Genomic DNA, 22,476 nt, shown 5'->3' on the forward strand with positions numbered 1-22,476 from the left:
AAAGAGGTGTTGAGCATCGTAGGAAGCAGCACCTGTGAGTAGTAAGAATGGGAATGGGATGGGAAGAATGGGAAAAGTAGAATGGGATGAGACGATAACTTCAAATCTGTTAGCTAAATGGAGAAAAAGGATCAATGGATTGCCAAAGCTTGAAAAACTATATATTCCGCGATGCTATAGGCAATGCTCTATATTAAAGGTAAATGCCTTCAACTACACATATTTGTAGATGCCGGCCGTGATGGCTACACCGCAGTAGCATACTTCCGATACGAGCAAGACGAAGTAATCTAAGTATCTCTAGTAGGGGCAAAGACTAGAGTGACGCCTTTAGAATATGTATCAATTCCTCGACTTGAACTTCAGGCAGCAGTATTAGGCACCAGGCTCGCACACAACATAATATCTGCACACCGGAAGCCATTAACAGCACAACATTCTGGACCGACTCTAAAGATGTCATACACTGGTTGAACGCAGATCACAGCGAGTACCACACCTTCGTAGCCCATCGAGTGGCAGAAATTCTAGATAAAACGACTGTACGTCAATGGCAGTGGGTATCAACGAAAGGTAATGCTGCCGACGAAGGAACTAAGTAGTCGAACATCGACTGCCAGTTTATAACCAGTCGCTGGGTTGCGGGACCACCATTTCTATCTAATCCCAAATCATCCTGGACTCAAGAGCAACCTACGAGCACGGGCACTGAAGAAGAGAAACGCAAATCCGTTAACATACATTGCACACGAGAAGCTCTCTTTAATCTAGGTCGGTTTTAATGCTGGAGGAGGCTAGTAAGCATGGTAGAATATAGGTGGCGATTCATGAACAACGCCAGTTCACCCGTGCACAGCCGAACGACAGGCCGGTTGACAAACTATGAGAAAATGTTAGCTGAACAGACAATCATCATTGAAGCACAGCGGCAGGCATACCCCGAAGAGTATCGAACACTTCAAAAGTCTGGTGATGGAACTGCAATATTAGCAAAGAAGAATCCAGTGGCCAAACGGAGCCCGTATTTAGAACGCGATGGAATAATACGGGTCATGGGGCGAATCGATGAATGTCGCTACGTAGGAGATAATACTAAACGGCCAATCATTCTCCCCAACGATAGCAGTGTTACTGAGTTGATCATTCGAGGCTACCACTGGCGCTATGGGCATACGAATCAGCGAACGATTATGAACGAAGTAAGACAGCTATACGACATACCCGCTTTGAGATCAGTTTGCAACAGGGTAAAGGCAAGGTGTGAACTATGTCGTATTATAAATGCTAAACCTCAGGAACCAATGATGGGGAATCTACCAAGTACGCGCCTGTCCCCGTTTGCGAGACCGTTTACCTACACTGGGGTAGACTATTTTGGGCCTTTTAACGTCACGGTAGAAAGACGGAAAAACGATGGGGAGTATTATTTACCTGTCTTACGGTACGTGCGGTTCAAATCGAAGCAGCACATTCCTTAACTACGAGCTCGTGCATATTAGCCTTTCGAAACTTTATTGCCCGGCGCGGTATTCCCAATGTTATTCTCTCGGATAAAGGCACAAACTTTGTAGGAGCGGAACGTGAATTGCGGGAATCTCTACAAAAGATTAATCAGGATGAGCTTATAGACGAGATCAACATACCTTCTATTAACTGGTCTTTTAATCCCCCAGGTGCGCCACACTTCGGAGGAGCCTGGGAGATGCTAATTCAGTCCGTAAAGAAAACGCTGTACGGAATTACTACAATACAATACCGTTCGCTACAATACCGTTCGCGAGAGGGAGTCCCGTAGGTAAAGAGACAGGGAATGAAGGGAAACGACCTTTCTTCGGGATTAAGACGAGAGAGAGAGAGAGAGAGAGAGAGAGAGAGAGAGTCTTCGGGAGAAGGTAGAAAGGTATAAAAGGGTTGGCCGCGGAGAAAATAAGTCTCTTTCGAACCAGTACGGATTTTTTTGTGACATCACGAGCAATATACATGTCCCGACGTTATAAGAAACCGCGCATTGTTTTAATCAAACATTCGAACGAGCACTATTCCAGTTGCTGGAAGCAACAAGGCATATTAGGCCCTGTTAATTGCAGCTGTTTTCTTACATCATCAACAATAAGACTTGTGGCTGGCGCTGGATCCAACAAGGCAAATGTTTTTATTTCCGCACATTCGTGATACAATGTGATCGGTATGATTTGATAATAAAGCTTTTTATCCTCTTTGTGGAAGTTTAATCTTTGTGGAGGAGTGTATGAAGGGGATAATTCCTCTTTTCTATGGAGCAATGTATTGTGTTTTTATGAGCAACGTTCCACTCTGCATTGAGCGGGAAGGTGGCAACTAACTGCCTTATGGCTTTTGTATTTGCAGCAAATAGTACAAATGCTTTTTTGGGTTAACAGTTTCCATCTGCTGCTTGGAACGTCTGCGATCGCTGTCTGCTGCCTGAAGTCGCTGGTGCACTGACCGTTATCCGCACGCTGTTTGTTTTGTATGCCGGCCCTGGCGATGAGTCGCTGCTTGCTGCTTGCTGCTTGGAGACGCCGGTGGACTTGCCGCTAGCCGCTCGCTGTTCTTTGTTTGTCGGACCTGACGATGAGTCACTGCTTGCTGTCCGTTCCAAACCGAGTAAACCTACTCGTTGTTGTTTAATTCGATGTTTTTAATCAGCTAGTTCCATTGAAACTTAAGCTGTTTGTTGTTACTCGTTGTTTTTATTTCGTTGTCGCCGACCTTGCTGTTTAACCACCGAATGGTAACTACGTTGACGTAGCCTTTTGCTGATTTGGCTTTATGACGTTTTGCCGTTGGTTTGTTTATATTGTTGTCAGTACCCTCCGTGAGCTTGTGTTCGCTAACGGTTCTCGGGTTTTTTATGATGTCACCTTATTCTTATGGTGTTTCGGCGGTCGTGCTTAGTTACGCACTTATTTGCCGTTCTATTCCACTCCTGGTGTTGATGTTACTGCTTTGTGCACATTCACTCGCGGTGTTTCGGCGGTCGTGCTGGTTTACGCACCTTGTAGCCGATCTATTTCACTCACGGTTGTGATCTTCACTATTTTACGCACTTTCACTCGCGGGTTTTTTAGCGGTCGTGCTGTTTTACGCACTTAGTTGCCGTTCTATTTCACTCACGGTGCTTCGGTGCTTATGCTGAACTGAATCACGTGCTATTCACTACAAGGAGGTCGTTAGTTCCTCTCTGGAGCCACTATTAATGCTGTGGCGGATGTGTTGCTCCGTCGCAGCGCCCAACGCCGGTGCTTTACACCGAGTCGGATATATTTTTCCTTCGTCGACCGGAGAGTGCCTCCGACTATTAAGAAACGAGCGATACTGAGGTTGTGTTCGAATGCGCTTACTTTATGTAGATTCTCATCTCTTATATGCTATTTAGTCGCTGAACGCATATAGGTCAGCTACAGTATCGGACAAAATGATAGGACCCTGGTTTTTTCAACGCACCATGCACCCGTTGGGCCAGTTTATGTGTGGTTGTTGTGTTTGTGTTTGTGTTGTGTGTGTGTGTGTGGTGTGTGTGTGTGTGTGTGTGTGTGTGTGTGTGTGTGTGTGTGTGTGTGTGTGTGTGTGTGTGTGTGGGTGTGTGTGTGTGTGTGTGTGTGTGCATGTGTGTGTATGTATGTTGAATGTGTATTGGTGTGTGTGTTGTTTCACAAGTATGTCGTTTCGGATAGATTTGTTGGTATTTTTTTTGTGTTGGGTTAGGTTTTTGATGTAATAAGCAGGACCACCGCCCTCGCGATCAGTGTTTTTTTCGATATATTAACAATTTTACGGTCTTCTTTCGCCGTGGTCTTTTGAGGACGTCTGTTGACTTGCGCGTTTCGGTTGTCCAAGCGCGTTTGGTTGTCTAAGCACGTTTCGGTTGTCCGAAGCGCGTTTGCCACAAAAGTGCGCGATCGTTCCATTATGAACTCGATCGTTTTGCGCTTAATGCCAGCAGCAGCCAGTCGCTTTATCATATGGTGCTGATAATCGGTACAATGTTTACCTCGACCCATTGCTACTAACATTGCTTGCTTGGACCGTCAAGAACGCGCTGGTTAAAAAGTTGGACACGGCTCATCCCGTGCTCAGCCTGCGTTCTGATTCTACACGTGATGAATTACATCGTTGTAGAGCAGCGAAAAAAGTGTATGGATAAAACTATCTATGAGTAAGCGAGTGAGCCGTCAACCCATTTAAATCGAGAACAGAATACTGCCGCGCTCATGAAACAAAACGCCCATTGAAAAGAACAACTGCGCGCCAGCTCAATGCACGCACAAAGTTTCCTATGCACGCACCAGCTTCAACGCAGAGATGCACGCTGGCCTTTCAATGTCGTGCACTGGCGAAACACCTGTGAGGGGATGCCGAGTTCTTTGCTATTGTGCGCGTGTCCATTTCGCATCGCTGTCGCATGCACATTCATCAATCAGCACACCTGCGTTTTCGTCCAAGGAACAAGCTGCTGTCGATGCAAACTGTTGGAACATTTGTAAGGTTCCAACATCTGTCAGACCAGGAGATGTTTTGATCCGGTTCAAAACACATAAAAAGGGAGAAAAACCGCGGAATCGGCCCTTAACGACAAAAGCGAACAAGTGTACAAACGATTATAAGAGAGAGAATAAAAAACACTAATTTTTTGGCACTGCGTTAAAGTAGCCTAAAGAATTTAATTCTCTAAAGTTTTTTACACGGGAAGCAAACGTTTTCCAACACAAACTTTAGCTTTTATCCAAGTGTGTATGTTATAACTCGTGGAAGGAAGACACATGTGTTTCGTTCGTAGTTCAGACACAGAGTGCCGTTTATTCTCACTGACAGCTGTTTGCTACCCAACTAGCAGTTTCTGTCGATGAACAGCTGTCAGACGTATATGACAACTCTCTCCTCCTAACAATATAAAGTGATTACTTGCTAAAGTGTGAAAGACAATTCATATTTATATTCTAAATTAAAGTAATAATCCCTAATCACGGTATCGAATTGGTGGTTGTCGAGTTCTTGTTGATCTCCTAACTTGAGTTTGAGATTCTTCTCCACAAGCTAAATCTTCATTGATATTATCAGATCTAACCATCTCCGTTTCTGAATCATGAGGGAGTTGAAACTCTTCCATCCTATCTGGCAGATAAACTGATTCATCTATCCAAGGTTCTATGTTTTGGTTACTACTATGGTGGATTGATATTTCTTCAGGACCAGATCTCATTTGGTTTATGTGCCTTTTCCACATCCTTCCATCGTCTAATCGTATTTCGTAATGCAGTTTTCCTAGCTTCTTTGTAATCGTTCCAAATTTCCACTTTTCGGTCTGGGAAAGGAAATCTCTTGCTGCTACTCTTTCGTTTACTGCAAATGATCTTGTCGTTTTGTGTACTACTTCGGGATTGGATTTCTTTTCGATTTTTGGTACCATAACATCAAGCCGAGACCGTATCTGTCTGTTTAACATTAACCGCGAGGGACTTTCCCCTGTGCTTGGATGAGTTGTTTTCCTGTACGCTAGCAGTATGTTTTGTAACTTTTTTGGAATTTCAGATTTATGGCATTGCATAGTTTTAATTTTATCTTTAATTGTTTGTACATATCTTTCTGCCTGACCATTTGTTGCGGGATGGTAAGGAGCTCCTGTTTATGGGTTATTCCGTTAGATTTTAAGAATGTTTGGAATTTTTCTGACATGAATTGTGTACCTCTATCGGTCACTAAAATTGATGGCAAGCCAAAAGTGGCAAAAATTTCTCGCATTTTGTCTATAGTAGTGTCTGTATTCATATCCGGTGTTATTTTTACTTCAGGCCATTTGCTGTACGCATCTACTAGAATAAGAAAATATATACCCATAAATGGCCCAGCGTAATCCGCATGTACTCTTTCAAAAACTGATTGTGGACGCTTCCATACATGAGTTGGTACTTTAGGAGGATCTTTTCTTACTTTTGCACAAGAAACACAGTTTTTTGATAATCTTTCTATGTCGTTATCCATATTTTTCCACCAACAATAAGATCTAGCAAGAGATTTCATGCGTGATATGCCGAAATGGCCTTCATGAAGTTCGTCTAAGACTCGATTTCGTAATTGAGGTGGAACGTAGACCCTAGCGCCTCTCATAAGACATCCCTTTTGAAGAGAAAATTGTGTCTGGTCGATTCCAAAACGATCGTTAATGGATACTGTTCTCCCTGAATTTAATCCGTCTATTAGTAATTGAACATTTATGTCTTTGCTAGTCTCTTTACTAAGTTCTTCTACTGATACGGGAAGATTTTCTATTTGATTTAGTTCAATTTCATCGGGTTCTTCTGTATCCTCCAGCTGAATGTCTCGGATTGGCAATCGTGACATTCCGTCAGCATTTCCGTGTTCTTTTGATGGTCGATATCTAATCTCAAAATTGAATGATTCTAGAAATACAGCGTAATGTTGCATGCGAGTTGCTGATAGCGTTGGCAAACCTTTCTGTGGTGATAGAATTTGAGAAACTGGCTTGTTATCGGTTATTAAGATAAATTTTCTTCCATAAAGATATCGGTAAAACTTTTTAACTCCGAAAATAATCGCATATGCTTCTTTATCCACCTGAGTATATCTTTGTTGGGTTGGTGATGGTGTTTGAGATGCGTATTGAATTGGATATTCTTTGCCATCTGGATAGATGTGACTTAAAACGGCGCCAACTCCGTAGGGCGAAGCATCTACTGCTAGAGCTATTGGTAAGCTAGGATCGTAGTGTACCAAGATCCGTTCAGATTGAATTTCCTTTTGATCCATTCAAATGCGTCCTGGCAACCTTTATGCCATTCGAAAGGAATTTCGTTTTTAAGTAAATTATTTATGGGATAGATCTTTTCACTTAAATTTGGGATAAATCTCGCGTAATAATTCACAAGGCCTACAAAAGCTCTTACCTCATCTTTGTTCCTTGGTTTTGGCATTAGTTGAATGGCAGTAATTTTCTCCTTCATTTGTGAATACCGTACTTGTCGATCCTGTATCCACAGTATTCTATGCAATCTGCAAGGAAATTACATTTGCTATCATTCACTCTCATATTATGGTCTTGAAATCGTTTTAAAACAGTGCGCAGTCTTTCCACATGGGTCTTGTCATCAGGAGCTGTTATTTTAACATCATCTAAAAATACAGAAACGCCTGGAATTCCTTGGAGAATCTGTGTGATTTCTCTTTGGAATATGGCTGGGGCAGAAGCAACCCCGTACATTAACCGTGTTGGTCTGAATAGTCCCATGTGAGTGTTCAGTGTTAAAAATTCCTGATGTTCAGGTTTAACTGTCATCTGTAAATATGCCTGCGCTAAATCTATTTTCGAGAATTTTTCTCCCCAGCCATGTTAGCAAAAAGCTCCTCTATTGTGGGCTAAGGAAACTCGTCTATTACCAAGTTTTTGTTCACCGTTAATTTATAATCTCCACACAATCGTACACGGTTTCCTGATTTTTTTACGGGTACTATTGGTGTAGCCCATTCACTGCGATTGACTTTTATTAAAATTCCTTGATTTACTAAATCGTTAATTTCTTTCTCGACACTTTCTTTTAATGCAAATGGTATAGTACGATTTTTTAGAAATATTGGCAACGCATTTTCTTTTAGGATAAGAGATGCTTGAATATTTGAAATCTCTCCTAATGACTTACGAAAGACTACCTCGAATTCTTCTTTTAATTTTTTTATCACTTCTTGATTAGTATTAGAATGGGTGACAATTTGATTTACGTACGAGTTCCCCTTACTTAATAATTCGTTCCAATCAAATTTCAAATCTCGCATCCATGTTCTTCCTACAATAGGTCCTCTTTAGACTCTACCACAAATAGTGTTAATTTTGTTTTAGCATTTTCCACTATAACACTAATTGTACCAAATAACTTTATAGATCCTCCACAATAGCTTTGTAATTTTATATCTGATTCTCTAATAGGGATATCTTTAAACCATCTTTGTTTGTCGTTCATACTGATAATAGAAAACGGGGATCCTGAATCTACTTCAAATTGAATTTTAGTATTATTGACTTTTAGTGTTATGTATATTTTTGCGGTATGGTTTGCATTTTGGTATAAATTGTTGATCAAAATTGAGTTTACCTCTTCGTTCTCCTCGCTGTCTTGATGTTGTTCGTCAATAACCTCACACTTTTGCTTCTATTGTTCGTGCGACAGACGCGCTGCAAATGTCCAATTTTCCCGCACTTTTTGCAGACGGTTCTTTTGTGCTTGCATACATATGCAAAATGTGATTCTCCACATCTATAACACTCGACGTTTTTCTTCGTTGTGTTGCTCACGATGTTTACTTCTTTCACTTCAGCACCTCTGCTATTCAGCACTTCAGCACTTCTGCTATTCAGCACTTCAGCGCCATCTCCGGCGGCTTCCATGGCTAAAGCAATTTGCTTAGCTTTTTCCAGTGTTAGATTTCTTTCTTCAATCAGCCGGTTGCGTATTCTTGGATTTCGTACACCAAAAACTAGCTGGTTCCTGAGCGCCTTTGTCAAATATTGCCCGAAATCACAATTAGCCGCCACTTTTTGCAAAGCCGTGATGAACTCCGTTACAGTTTCGCCTTCAGTCTGAAGTCGTTGACGAAACTTCCATAGTTCCACCATTTCGAGGGGTTTCGGGTCGAACAGCTCATCCAAACACTTCACTATTTGTTCGTATGTTTTGTCTTCTGGTTCTTCCGGAGAAATATGATCACACAATAAATTGTATGAATCAACACCCATGTAATGCAGAAGCATGACTTTTTTATTATTCGATTTAACCTCAAATACCGACATTGCTCCTTCGAAGCGTTTCACCCAGCGGGCCCATTGCATGAGCCCTATGTTAAAAGGTTCCATATCGAATTTTGCCATTGTGGTGCGTTGTTCACTCTGTGCGATGTTCTGCTTTGTACCACTGCTTGTTGGTTTCTCTTCGATCATGACACTGTCTCCACTTATACCCGATTGTTTCAGCTTTTCTTTAACTGCGTAGCGCTAGCTTTCCAGGGTTCTCAGAATTTGTCACTCGTCGCCATTGTTATAACTCGTGGAAGGAAGACACATGTGTTCGTTCGTAGTTCAGACACAGAGTGCCGTTTATTCTCACTGACAGCTGTTTGCTACCCAACTAGCAGTTTCTGTCGATGGACAGCTGTCAGACGTATATGACAGTGTACGCACGCTGTTTCACATGATAAAACACATTATATTCTGATAATGTGTGTTATCATGTGAAACAGCGTGCGTATTCTGACTGACTGAACTTTCAAACTTTCTAAAAGTATTCTGACTTTCAACGCAATATGACATCATGGCAAGCTACGTTTTTCAGACACAAACCCGCGCACTCGCACACAGACACACACACACACACACACACACACACACACACACACACACACACACACACACCACACACACACACACACACACACACACACACACAACACAAGTAACGTGGTAAAACAATTGCACGGTGCGATGAAAAAACAGGGTCCTAACTTAATGTCCGATACTGTAACTGTAACTATAGGCCCGATTATTAAACACAAACGGAAATGACACAAGACAAGTGTGTCAAGACAAACGGAAAATAGGTATGCATTTTGAAACTGTTCTTGTGACAGACAAGTTTCGTTAAGTTTTTTCTTTCGTCAAAACTGTGTCAAAGCATTTGGCGATATGTCAAAAAGTTCAAAATCAAAATAAAAATCGTAAACAAGATACAAACGTTTCTCAAGCTAACAACAATCCGTGATTTAAAAATCGAAATGATTTTCTCCCACTTCGTGAGTGACGATAGCAGCAGTGAAGAAGAACCAACGGTGGATCTGGCAAAACAGCGCCGACTGCTTCGAAGTGTTTTCGACCCGTTACAGCTTTCTAACCAAGCGTGAGTTCATCATTCAGATCATTTGTGCAAACTGTGTTAAACATCTCTCATTTCGTGGTTGTTAATTTCAGATTTAAGAAAAATTTCCGTGTGTCGAAGGAAATTTTTGTTGACATTCTGGCGGAGATCGAGCCCAAGTTCCCACCGGTTAAGGGAAAGGGGCTCAAGCCAAACGAAATGTTGGCTGCTGCTCTGCGGTTTCTAGCTGAAGGCAGCTACCAAAATGGAACAGGAAACGATTATAAAATAGCTATTGCTCAGCCTACTTTCTCGGTAGCCTTTGCAAAGTGCTTAAATATATCGAAGAAACTTTAGGGAACAAATGGATCTCTTTAGCGATGGAACCAGATGAGCAACAAGATGCACGACGATACTTCTACTCAAAAAGTGGCATCCCTGGTGTTGTGATGTGTGTTGATGGAACACACATAAAAATTATTGCCCCAGTGGACGATTACGATCAGCATTTTAACCGGAAGGGCTATTACAGCTTAAACGCGATGATTGTAAGTAAAGCTTTCAGTGTTTGTCGTATGTTTTGTACTTCAATATTATTTTTCTTCGTACCGGTAGATTTGCGACCATCTCCTGAAAATTCTTTATGTGAATGCCAAATTCGGAGGAGCTAATCACGATTCACATATTTGGAATGTAAGTGGAATGGACAACTTTTTCGAAACAAAACATCGACGCGGAGAAACTGCATTCAATCTACTAGGTAATACATTAAACCATCCGATGGGTATTTGTTTATGTAAATAATCTTTTGAATTCTCACAGGTGATGCTGGATACCCGTCAAAACCGTGGTTAATAACACCAAAACGTAATCCTGCTCCAAACACACCAGAAGCTGCCTTTAATAAAAACCATTCTTTAGGTAGAGAAATAGTGGAGCGCACGATCGGGTTGCTCAAAAATAGATTCAGATGTTTGTTAGGTGCTCGACAGTTGCACTACACCCCGGTAAAAGCAACTCAAATAACGAACGTATGTTGTATGTTACACAACATGTGCATTGCGTATGGATTGGAAGAGCCAAGCTCAGATGAATAAAAGGCAACTAGAGGCAGGCTAGAGGTCAAGTTCATTTATTTTTTTAAGTTCATCACATAAGTTTGCATCACAAAAAGAGTTCATTTATCACAGTTCAGTTAATAGAAATTCAATTAATAAAAACATTAAACGCTAACTTACAACTAAAATCTTAAAAATTATGAAAAATAAGAATCACTAATTGGTTTTGCGTTCTACAGCCTCTTTTAACATACCTGTGATATTTTCTAATACTACAATTGCCCTATTCAATGCGGCTGTGGACTCTTTTTGAGCTTCAATGTTTTCTTTCATTAGATTAAGAAGCTGTTGGTTTTGCCGCAACACCGCTTCCGTGTTTTGTCGCTTACGACTCCTTTTTTGACGAGCTTTTGCCGTTATAGGATTTTGCTCCTCATTGTTCGGTGTCTCGCTGCCGTTGTTTGGCGCCCCGCTGCCGCTGTTTGGCTCCTCGTTGTTGCCGATTGGCAACAATTGGCTGCTGTTGTTGCTGCTGTTGTTGTTGTTGTTGTTGTTGTTGTTGTTGTTGTTGTTGTTGTCATAGTTGTTGTTTAAATTGCCCCAAGAGCGGCCTGAATTCCCTTCTATGGTGGCCTTCAAGTTCGTCAAATTGGCCACTCTTTCTTCCACGTCGTTTAATGGCCTTTGCTGAAACGGGCCGCCACCAGTGGCCAACAAAGACGCTTTGTTCACACGGAGTTTTTTTTTCACCGCACATTTATAATCAAACCAAACCTGTAAAACAAACAGCGAACATTAAAAGCAAAATATAAATATGTTGTGTCGCTCTTTTAATCTTACCCTCTTCCACGTTGCACCCGTTCTTATCGGCGGTCCCAGGGCGTTAAGGTGCTCAGCCATTTCCTCCCAGAAAGCGGTCTGGTCACCTTTATACATCCCTCTGGCGATGTCAGGGACCTTTTCCAACTCATCTACCATTTGTTGGTACTGTGTTCGCGATGTGCGGGCGTCTTTGTTATTCCTAAAAGTGTATGCAGTATTAGGTTAATAACATTTGCATATGCTGTTGGATCTTGAAGAAGTTGCTAACTGAAGAAGTAGCTGGGATCCATTGCTGTTGAACGCAAACCGTGTGCGCGTGCCCTTCATCTTTCGACTATCATCGAACAACAGCAGAGGAAGTAAATACCAGCAGCTTCTTAAGCCGTAACAACAGATTATCAGTATCTCCAGCATATCGCCATTTGTATGGATATGGCGGTAAACATATTTTTGTTTAAAATGATAAAATTTTATTATTAATGAAATAAAATACTTACATTTTGTCGTGAAAGCAACAGCTACAACTCTGACCGAAACAACACAACAACAAACAATCTGAGATTGGCGCCTTTCCGTGGCAAAAAGCTGACGGAAAGCTGTTTGACAGTTTTGGATTTCCGTTTGTGTTTCATAATACATATCTTGGCAGTGTGCTTGTGAGTTTGTGTTTCGTTAAATTTTATTTTCCAACACACAACACAAACGGATGTCATAATACAAATCTTCCGATTTTGACAACTTGTCTTTACAATTTGTGTTTAATAATCGGGCCTTATGACTATTTTGATAACAATTTTTATTTATACTTAATGCGACATGTACCTATGGTTAATGAATTGCGTGAAGTTACTTCCTCATTTGAACCGTGAGAACGGTTGACTACCTGTTTATGTTTGTTGCGTTTCTGAAGCGCGCGCTATTGCTTGAGCCGTGTTTAGCTTGAACTTTGTTTTAACTTGAAGTGTTTTACTTCGCTACATCCGCATATAACAGGTTGGCTGATAAGTCCCCGGTCTGACACATAGATGGCGCCGCTAGTATTAAATGAATATTATTTTTATATAGTACCAACCTTCAAATGATTCGTGTCAAAATTTGACGTCTGTATGTCAATTAGTTTGTGAGACAGAGCGTCTTTTGTCAAGCAACTTTTGTTATTGTGAAAAAATGGAAAAAAAGGAATTTCGTGTTTTGACAAAATACTGTTTTCTGAAGGGAAAAAAATACAGCGGAAGTAAAAACTTGGCTTGATAATGTGTTTCCAGACTCTGCTCCAGGGAAATCAACAATAATTGATTGGTTTGCAAAATTCAAGCGTAGTGAAATGAGCACGGAGGACGGTGAACACAGTGGACGCCCGAAAGAGGTGGTTACCGACGAAAACATCAAAACATCCACAAAATGATTTTGAATGACCGTAAAATGAAGTTGATCGAGATAGCAGAGGCCTTAAAGATATCAAAGGAACGTGTTGGTCATATCATTCATCAATTTTTGGATATGCGGAATCTCTGTGCAAAATGGGTGCCGCACGAGCTCACATTTGACCAAAAACGCACCGTGCCACAAGTCATTGAGAACGATGGCAAAAATTCATAAATTGGGCTTCGAATTGCTTCTCCACCCACCGTATTCTCCAGATCTGGCCCCAGCGACTTTTTCTTGTTTTCAGACCTCAAAAGGATGCTCGCAGGGAAAAAAATTGGCTGCAATGAAGAGGTGGTCGCCGAAACTGAGGCCTATTTTGAGGCAAAACCGAAGGAGTACTACCAAAATGGTATCAAAAAATTGGAAGGTCGTTATAATCGTTGTATCGCTCTTGAAGGGAACTATGTTGAACAATAAAAACGAATTTTGACAAAAAAACGTGTTTTTCTTTGTTAGACCGGGGACTTATCAGCCAACCTTTTATGATTTTACTTCATAATGAGGTCGTACGCAACCTGGCGAGCTTGATACGCTGTACGACAGTGAGGTCGCCGTACATCTCGTATATCTCGTCATTATAGCGGCTCCTCTAGGTTCTCTGAGATGAACTGATTTTTCAGGCTGTAGAATGACCGGTTGGCAGCCAGCATCCTTGCGCGCAACTCAGCTTCCATGCTGTTGTCGTTGCTGACCTTTGACCCCAGATAGGTGAATTCTGGGACGACTTCAAACGTGCGTTCACCTATCTGCACGTCACGCCTACGTAGATTCTGATTATTTGTTGGTAGGCCCGCTGATGTTGCCACCATCAGTTTGGTCTTTGCCTCCTTTATTTGCAATCCGAGGCTCTCTGCCGCCTGCTCGATCCCTTGGTAGGCTTCTGCTACATAGGAGAGCCGCAGACCAATGATGTCTATATCATCAGCGTATGCCAGGATCTGGGTTGACTTATAGAAGATGGTTCTCGTAGTCTCCACCCTCGAGTCGCGGATGGCCCTCTCTAGCGCCAGGTTGAAAAGGAGACTAGCAAGCCCGTCCCCCTGGCGTAGACTTTGGTGGTAGCAAAAGGTCCTGAGAGTTTTCCATCCCCTTCCACTTGGCAAGTGACGTTGGTCATAGTCATTCTAACTAGCCGTATCAGTTTGACCGGGTTTCCAAAAGAGCTCATAGCGTCATACAGTTTTACCCTGGCTATGGCACGCCATGGCTCATACCCAACAGCGGGTTTACAGTGTCGGGGGCCCTAAGCAGTTAGAATTATTGAGGCTCCTTTGTACATGATTACCTGGGGGTACTCAGCATCCGTCTTTGATTATGTAACATTTCTACTTAAATTTTGTTGCTGCTGGGGTGGGGGGGGAGGGGAGAAGGAGAAGGAACCTAGAAACATTCAGGAGGGGCTACACTGGGAGGACAGTTTTATTTATTGATTTATTTATTTTTACTTTTCATAATTCTTGTCCGCCAATGATGGCCCACAAGACATCGTAAATTGTTATAGATTAATATAGTTATGTTACACACATAGGGTGTAGTTCCAGCTAAACGGAAGCAAATCAGACATCTACTTCCTCTCGCGAGAACCACACCACAACATCATCGTAGCACTCTCCCATGGTGCGGCACTGCGAAACATCGCAGAACACATATTATGCTGAGCTAGCATGAAATGTACCATGCCCGATGGAGCAGCGATCACCAGCATCTACCCGAAGTGGAGTATCCGCCCGAAGACAACTGTCGTGGAACATCCGCCCGAAGATGACATCGTGAAGTATCGGCACGATAGGTTTAGGCTCGAGCTAGCTAGGACTATAGAGTTTAAGTCAGTTCAGAATTGTAACTCACCAGCGATAGACGTGTTAGGTTGATTAGGAAAAATATTTTTTTTATGACACTTAATATGTCCCTCGCATAACTATATAGCACAGACCTTCACTAACAGTAGAAATGGATGTGTGAAAATCAACTCCTGCATAGAATAAATTGAAACTACGTGCAATTGCTGGTATCGGTTCATCTGCCGCATAATTAGGTCTGTGCATATCTACACACAAAACAGACGATGAAGGAGAACTATAACGATGAACGTGTATGTTTACTTTGCGGTCGGTATGTGGACACCACACAATTGGTCCATTTTCTAAAATAGACTTGACTAGACTGTTAAACAGTGTTTTGATACACAAAGGATCATTGAACTCTTTCGTCATTTTCCGTACTAAACCTAGGGTCCTATTGTTACTGTAAAAGTTAATTTATGATCTAGTAAGATACCAAGATCGCGAATTGTATCTACACGGTTAATCGTTTGTCCATCTATGTCATAATTGTAATAAATAAGTTGCCGGGCACGAGTAAACGAGATAATATCACACTTATCTATACTGTTGGGATATACAATGTCCGTCAGTAGTACCAATCACGCAACTTGACGTTACTGTCAATTCACACGAGGTGAGCGTACTTCTCATTGAACTCATGTATAAATGTACAGCGCTAGTCGCTTCCTGAACTCCGAAAGACATACATCAAACATAGAACTCCTCAACCGAAACAAAACTGGTGTTCCACAGCGTTAAATTCTAATATCACATTAGGTTATGGGCCCAGAGCACCTGACTAATTAAGTTAAGTGATTAATATAGACAATGGATCGTGAAAGTGAAACGGCGCGTGTTCCTTTGTTGAACGCGTCGAATTATCCGCAGTGGAAGTTTCGTATGCTAACGCTTTTGGAAGAGCAAGAGCTACGATGCTGCATCGAACTGGAAGCGGATGTGGATTTCGACGATACAACGGGAGATGCTGCAAATGAAACAGTGTCAAAGAAAGGGAAGGGCAAATCGCGCGTGAAGAAAGATCGTCGTTGCAAATCCCTGCTGATTTCGAGAATCAGTGATGAAATGTTGGAGTACATCCAGGACAAGGCGACTCCGAAAGAAATCTGGAATGCGTTACAACGTGTGTTCGAACGTTAAAGCACTGCAAACCGGCTCCACTTGCAAAAAAGGCTTTTGACGTTGCGACACTCTAGTGGTGGTCAACAAGATCATTTCCTTGTGTTTGATCGCTTTATTAGGGATTACAAATCCACCGTCGCAAAGTTAAAAGAAATATATACGGTATGCTATTTGGTTCTAACGCTCGGATCAAAATTTTAGACGGTAGCTACTGCAATTGAAACTATGCCAGAGGAAACCTTGACGATGGATTTTGTAAAGTGCAGACTTCTTGACGAAGAAATCAAGCATAGTTTAAAGGAAAGTGGTACAACGCGTGAAACAAGAATGGAGGACGCCGCATTTGCAGGGACCAGTACTGTTGTGTTTCGGAACGGGACGTACATTTGGCACACTTCAATAAAACGGCACACTTGGACTTTTTATAAAACTTATACTCTATTTACAACATTGATAAAAAACGACAGCCTAGTACCGAGTCGCAGCGATTGATCACCCGACCGCTGCCGAAGTCCTTCACGGCCTTTTCGACATCACATGCTTTAACATGACAGCATTGAGTCGCGGCTACACATGCGCTACCTACACAACAAGTACAAAGAAACAGCAAAAGAACAATAAGAAGAAAACCACAAGGTTAAAGTGTTTCGGTTGTCATCGCGAAGGGGTCATCGCAAGTTTGCCGATTGTCCAGAAAAAGACAAACAAAAAATGCTGAAAGGAAACAATGCGCACTTGGTGAAGAGTGATGTGTGTTTCTTTGGTGGCGACGCTGTGGAATTCGTGGAAGCAAGTTGGATTGTCAACTCCGGATCATCTGAACACATGTGGAATGATCGGTCGCTTTTCCAAATTCTTGTTCCCATGAAGCCACCTATGCACATATCGGTAGCAAAAGAAGGCGAAACTATTGTTGCAAAGGAGTGTGGCGATGTGAGGTTGTTAACTTTTTCGGAAAACGGAGAATCAACGGGAATAACATTGAAAGACGTTCTTTACATTCCCGAAGCGCGAGAGAACTTATTGCCTGTGAGAAAAGTGAAAACTGCTGGATTAAAGTGTTGTTTGCAAATGGAATGGTTACAATAGAAAACAATTCTGGCATCGTTGCCAAAGGTGAACGCCGCGTTAAATTGTAAGAATTAGTGCTTTATCGAAGATTTGATAGCAATAGTGCGGGTTTCTATTCATGTGGTCTTGTGCCGAAAGAATTAGAGCTGTGGCATCGACGCTATGGCCGTTTAAGTGCTAAGAATTTGATAAATATCATCTCCAAAGGAATGATGGGTGGTATGGAAAAAAATGTGAAGAATCCAGGAAATGAGTTTGTGTGTGAAGCGTGTCACCAAGAAAAACAGACGCGGAAACTGAGCACTTGAGCTGTGTGGAGTGTTTCCGATGTGTATGGACCAGTTCCACAGGTGGAAATATATGGTGAACAATATTTCGTTAGTTTTGTTGACGATTTTAGTGGTTTTACGGTTGTTTATCCCATGATCACAAAGGTTGAGTTGTTTGATCGATTCATGGAATACGAAGCCTTTGTTACAGCTAAGTTTGGTCAGTGTATTTCGCCGACGTTGTGATGACGGCGGGGAATACGTTGGACGTGAATTTAAGAACTTTTGCAAGGTGAAGGGAATTCCAATCGAATGGACTGTTCCATATTCTTCGGAACAGCATGGTGTGAGTGAAAGAATGAACCGTACACTAGTAGAGTAGGTTCGTTCTATCATTAGGCGTTGGTAAAGATTTTTGGGGTCCTGCGGTTGATACAGCAGAATTTTTGGTAAATCGCAGCCCGGCTAGTGCACTGGGTAATCTAACGACACCATTCGAAGTTTGGGAAAATCGTAAACCAAATGTAAGTAATTTGCGTACCTTCGGCAATGTTGTGTTTGTGCATGTACCAAAAGAACAAAGAAGGAAACTCTACACAAAATCGTGGAAAGGTGTTTTTATCGGGTATGTCTCTTTTGGATATCGTGTATGGCATACGTCGATTTTGTGGAAAATTCAAATTTTAGTGAATTGTTAACATCTTCGCGGTCAAACAGCAACAGTGACGAATTTCTTATCCGTACGGTTTGGAACGGACCAATCAGTGATAGTGATGTTGAAGATGATGTTGTCTCTCGACAACCGACCGTAAATGCCGACGATCCTGATGAAACTCTGGCTGAAAACGTATACGAAGAAAGTTTCAGTAGTTGTATCGGTGATGATGAAGATAATGTCGAAGTGAAATCGCCTAAAGTTTATAGTGAACGAACACGGAAGACACCTACATGGCATAAAGACTAAAACATGAACTACACAGGCTTTGCATTCAATGCATCAAGCTATGTGGATCATGTACCGACTTTGCTTACGGAAGCGAAATCGTCAGCAGATTTCTTTTTCTTACAAGGAATCACACGTGGACCCTTGAGAAGCTTCCACACGGTCGAATGCCAATCACTTGCATTTGGGTGTTCAAAGCAAAGTGCGGGGAATCTAAAAATGAAGATCAATACAAAGCTCGATTAGTTGCGCACAGTGGCGGATCTAACGGTAGGCGGACTAGGCGGTCGCCTGGGGCCCCGCCGATTTAGGGGCCCCGTAGATCGCCATTCTATAGTATGCCGTATAGACAGAGTACTAGCAACAAGCCCCCCCGGAAGGATGGCCGTTGAGGCCCCAAGGCTGGCGAATCATTTGCACCCCCCTCCCCCCCCTCCCCCCGGTCAGCAAAATTTTTAGAGCCTGTGACACAGGGGGCCTCAACTCGTCTTTCCGCCTAGGGCCCCCGATACCCTTAATCCGCCACTGGTTGCGCAGCCAGAAACATGGTTTCGATTACGCTGAAACTTATTCTCCTGTAGCGCGTTTGGATACCGTGAGAATTGTTTTAGCCATCGCAAATGATTTAAGAATGGTGCTTCATCAAATGGACGTTAAAACTGGTTTCCTCAATCGACATGTGGAGGAAGAGATTTACAAGGAGTTGACATTGACAGTAATCTTGTGTGTCGGTTGAACCGATCATTGTATGGGTTGAAACAAGCTTCGAGAGCTTGGAATGCAAGGTTTTAAGTTATGTCGAGAAACTAGGATTTTGTAGAAGTGTGAGTGACATGTGCCTATACATAAAAGGATTTGGGAACAATAAAGTTGTTCTAGAAGCAAAGATCTTTCTTCTACTGAAGCTTAAAACGCGATTTTTTACTCGTCGTTTACTGCACTACTTTATTGCTCAAAATCGTACAACGTAGCAAAGTAAATTTTTGCGGCGGATCGTTCAAAAATTTCACGTACGCTTTCCTATGCTTTCTGACTTCATCTCATGACTCGTTGTTGGTCATCAGTTTAATGCGGTCAAGGCAGTGAAGCAATCCCTCTCGAAAGAGTTTGAAATGTCAGACATTGGAGAGGTTAAAACATTCCTTGGCATGAAGATTGAACGCGATGTGGAAGGAAAATGTCTCCGGATAAGTCAGCGAAATTTTCTAGAGAATTTACTTCTGCGTTTCAATATGCATGAGTGCAAGGCAGTCTCAACACCGATGGAGTGTCATCTTCGGCTGAAGAAAGATGAAGATGCTGAGTGTACAGACAAGCCATACAGACAGCTGATTTATTGTCTAATGTTCGTGATGTTGATATCGAGGCCAGATTTGTGTGCGTCCGTTAGCTATCTTAGCCAGTTCCAGAGTTGTCCTACGGAGGTGTACTGGAAGCATGCATAGAGAGTACTCCGATACATGAAGGGTACGCTTGAGTATGGGCTTGTTTTTCGTGCGAAGGATTCTGCACCAGTCATCGAGGCGTTTGCTGATGCGGATTGGGCGAATGATCCGACGGATCGACGCTCGTTGACGGGATATCTGTTCCGAGTATGCAGTGCAGCTGTTAACTGGTTGACAAGGAAACGATTGCGTTGTCATCAACCGAGGCGGAACTAGTGGCGTTAAGTGTGGCTGTTTGTCATGGAAAATGACTTGTGCAGCTGTTGCGGGATCTGGAGAAAGAACCGGAGCTACCGGTTGTTTACCATGAGAACAATCAATCAACCCAATGTATATAAATACTAGTGATCAGATCGCTGATATAATGACGAAAGGTTTGCCTCTATCTGTTTTTCAAAAACACCGAACGAATTTGGGGCAAGTCAGTTCCGAACATTGAGCGGGAGTGTTGGGATATACAGTGTCCGTCAGTAGTACCAATCACGCAACCTGACGTTGCTGTCAATTCACGCGAGGTGAGCGTACCTCTCATTGAACTCATGTATAAATGTACAGCGCTAGTCGCTTCCTGAACTCCGAAAGAGATACACCAAATATAGAACTCCTCAACCGAAACAAAACTGGTGTTTCATAGCGTTTAAATCTAATATCACATTATATACAAAGGACAAGAAAAGTATGATTGCACCAGTCGGAAAACATTTTAATCACGCGTTGCAGTTCGTTATGGATGGAGTGAGTGTTAACTGGACGAAATATTTTTACATCATCTGCATAGATTTAGTAACTGCCGTCAGGTAAAACAAAAGAGAAAACATTTACATATATTAAAAACAATTAAGGACCAAGGTTGCTACTAGTCATGGGCAAGGAGAGTGGGAATCATAAGGTTCGCTCGCTCCCATTAGTGAGCGGACGCTCGTCGCTCTTCACTCAAGAAAAATATGATTCGCCTGCTCGCATAAAAAAGAAGAAAAAAATAAATCTATAACGCTAGGTAACCATCCTATGTGTATGTGACACACCACTATATTTACCAATAGCTATAGCCAAGCACCATATTCATATAAGATAAGCCGTACACGCATACATAAAAGATAAGGTTAGGATTAGAGTTGATAGGAATCAAACTAGAAGGAATAAAGACAGTTAGAATCTGGAACTCAAAGCGTTCGCATCATTTGATCCGATAATACATTAACTGGCGCCCGAATAGGTTGTATATGTGTGAGGGAAGAGTATAAGTGCATATAAAATATAAAAAAAATCCTACACGTGAAGCTAAACACTTCCATCGAGCGGTTGAAGGAGCCACTATTTATTTGCACCAAGCGAGATCTGGGACACTGTGAATTTCGTCCGATTGATTGCTGAGGCCCCTAGTACCCGAACGGAAAAAAGGACCATCCTCTGCAAGCTGCCCAGCTTTCCCCCGAAGACATCATACTGTGACAAAATCTTTTTGGTAAGTAGGAAGTAAAAATGACTACGGATACAAATGTGCCGAACATTTATGAGCTTGGGAAAGTTCCCGATTTTGTAAAAGATCTTCGAGAATTCGATGGTCGACATACAGAGCTAATGAACTGGATAGCAGATGTGGAAGAAATTTTAACTCTGTGTGTGAGTTGCAAAATATCGCAGCTGCTAGGTACTTTAGTTCAAAGATCAATAAAAAGAAAGATTGTCGGTGAGGCTGAAGCTGAGCTGAAGTATTAAATACGAATAATATTTCCACAGATTGGAAAGAAATAAAAGAATTACTTGTCTTACATTACGGTGATAAAAGAGATTTGTTCACGTTAGATTTCGAATTATCTACCATGCGGAAAAGTAACGGTGAAAGTTTAACCGCATACTATGGGAGAGTAAAAGAGACGTTAGCACTTATCATTGCACATGTACAAAGTATCGAGAACATGCACCAATGCATACGCAATTTTTCAACGAAAAAGCACTGCATTCGTTTATACGGGGACTAGATAAGCCATTGTCTTTCATCCTAAAAACATCTGCTCGAGCAAATTTAAGCAAAGCTTACCAGTTGTGTCAGGAATATTACAGAAAAGATTTACGTTTCGCTAGAATGTTTGAACCACGCGGCCCAGCCGATTTGAACCAAAAACCGGTTCCGAAGCCTCGTGGTAGTTTCAATCCAATGCGCTATCCAAGAGCTAACACAAGCTTCGTGCCATCCACAGCATCCCACAGCACACACACGATTAAAAGTAATCGTTATCAGACACCAACACCGATGGAAGTGGATGGTAGTATCAGATACGATAGCGGTTCAAACTCTAGACGCTTCACACAACAAACATATCCCAGAGTACAATCTACATAAGTGAAGGATTTTAAGCGACAGGCGAATACTGTACATGACGACACGGACAGAAAAATAAATAATACAGGCTTAGAAAGTGATTACCAACACCAACAAAGTGAATACGAAGCGGGTCATGATCACAATTTGGACGGCTTTTTATACCAGAACCATTTTTTAGAGGGGGATTCCAAATGGTAAAACCTATTTTTCCATTTGTTAAATTAAAAACTAATATTGGAGAATTTCCTTTCCTAATTGATACAGGAGCCAATGTAA

At 42.0% G+C, this 22,476-nt stretch overlaps 2 protein-coding genes across 2 annotated transcripts; both read left to right on the top strand.

Moving 5' to 3' along the window:
* Positions 1 to 9,731: 9,731 nt before the first annotated feature.
* Positions 9,732 to 10,232, top strand: LOC121602130. Its single transcript, XM_041930894.1, has 2 exons — positions 9,732 to 9,917; positions 9,989 to 10,232. Exons 1-2 carry the CDS (start codon positions 9,796 to 9,798, stop codon positions 10,230 to 10,232), a joined length of 366 nt encoding a protein of 121 aa, XP_041786828.1. The 5' UTR covers positions 9,732 to 9,795.
* On the top strand, positions 10,229 to 11,074 carry LOC121602129 (putative nuclease HARBI1). The gene is made up of 3 exons (XM_041930893.1): positions 10,229 to 10,423; positions 10,491 to 10,635; positions 10,698 to 11,074. The coding sequence occupies exons 1-3, from the start codon at positions 10,256 to 10,258 to the stop codon at positions 10,970 to 10,972; spliced, it is 588 nt and encodes a 195-aa protein (XP_041786827.1). The 5' UTR covers positions 10,229 to 10,255; the 3' UTR covers positions 10,973 to 11,074.
* Positions 11,075 to 22,476: the final 11,402 nt, after the last annotated feature.

This window comes from Anopheles merus, unplaced genomic scaffold (genome assembly GCF_017562075.2).
Source record: "Anopheles merus strain MAF unplaced genomic scaffold, AmerM5.1 LNR4000311, whole genome shotgun sequence".
NCBI classification, from domain to species: Eukaryota; Metazoa; Arthropoda; class Insecta; order Diptera; family Culicidae; genus Anopheles; species Anopheles merus.

Coding starts and splice junctions, on each gene's coding strand:
- LOC121602130 (XM_041930894.1), top strand. CDS start 9,796: ATGATTTTCTCCCACTTCGTGAGTGACGATAGCAGCAGTGAAGAAGAA. Junction 9,918..9,988: donor TTACAGCTTTCTAACCAAGC/GTGAGTTCATCA, acceptor TGTTAATTTCAG/ATTTAAGAAAAATTTCCGTG.
- LOC121602129 (XM_041930893.1), top strand. CDS start 10,256: ATGGAACCAGATGAGCAACAAGATGCACGACGATACTTCTACTCAAAA. Junction 10,424..10,490: donor ACAGCTTAAACGCGATGATT/GTAAGTAAAGCT, acceptor TCGTACCGGTAG/ATTTGCGACCATCTCCTGAA. Junction 10,636..10,697: donor AACTGCATTCAATCTACTAG/GTAATACATTAA, acceptor GAATTCTCACAG/GTGATGCTGGATACCCGTCA.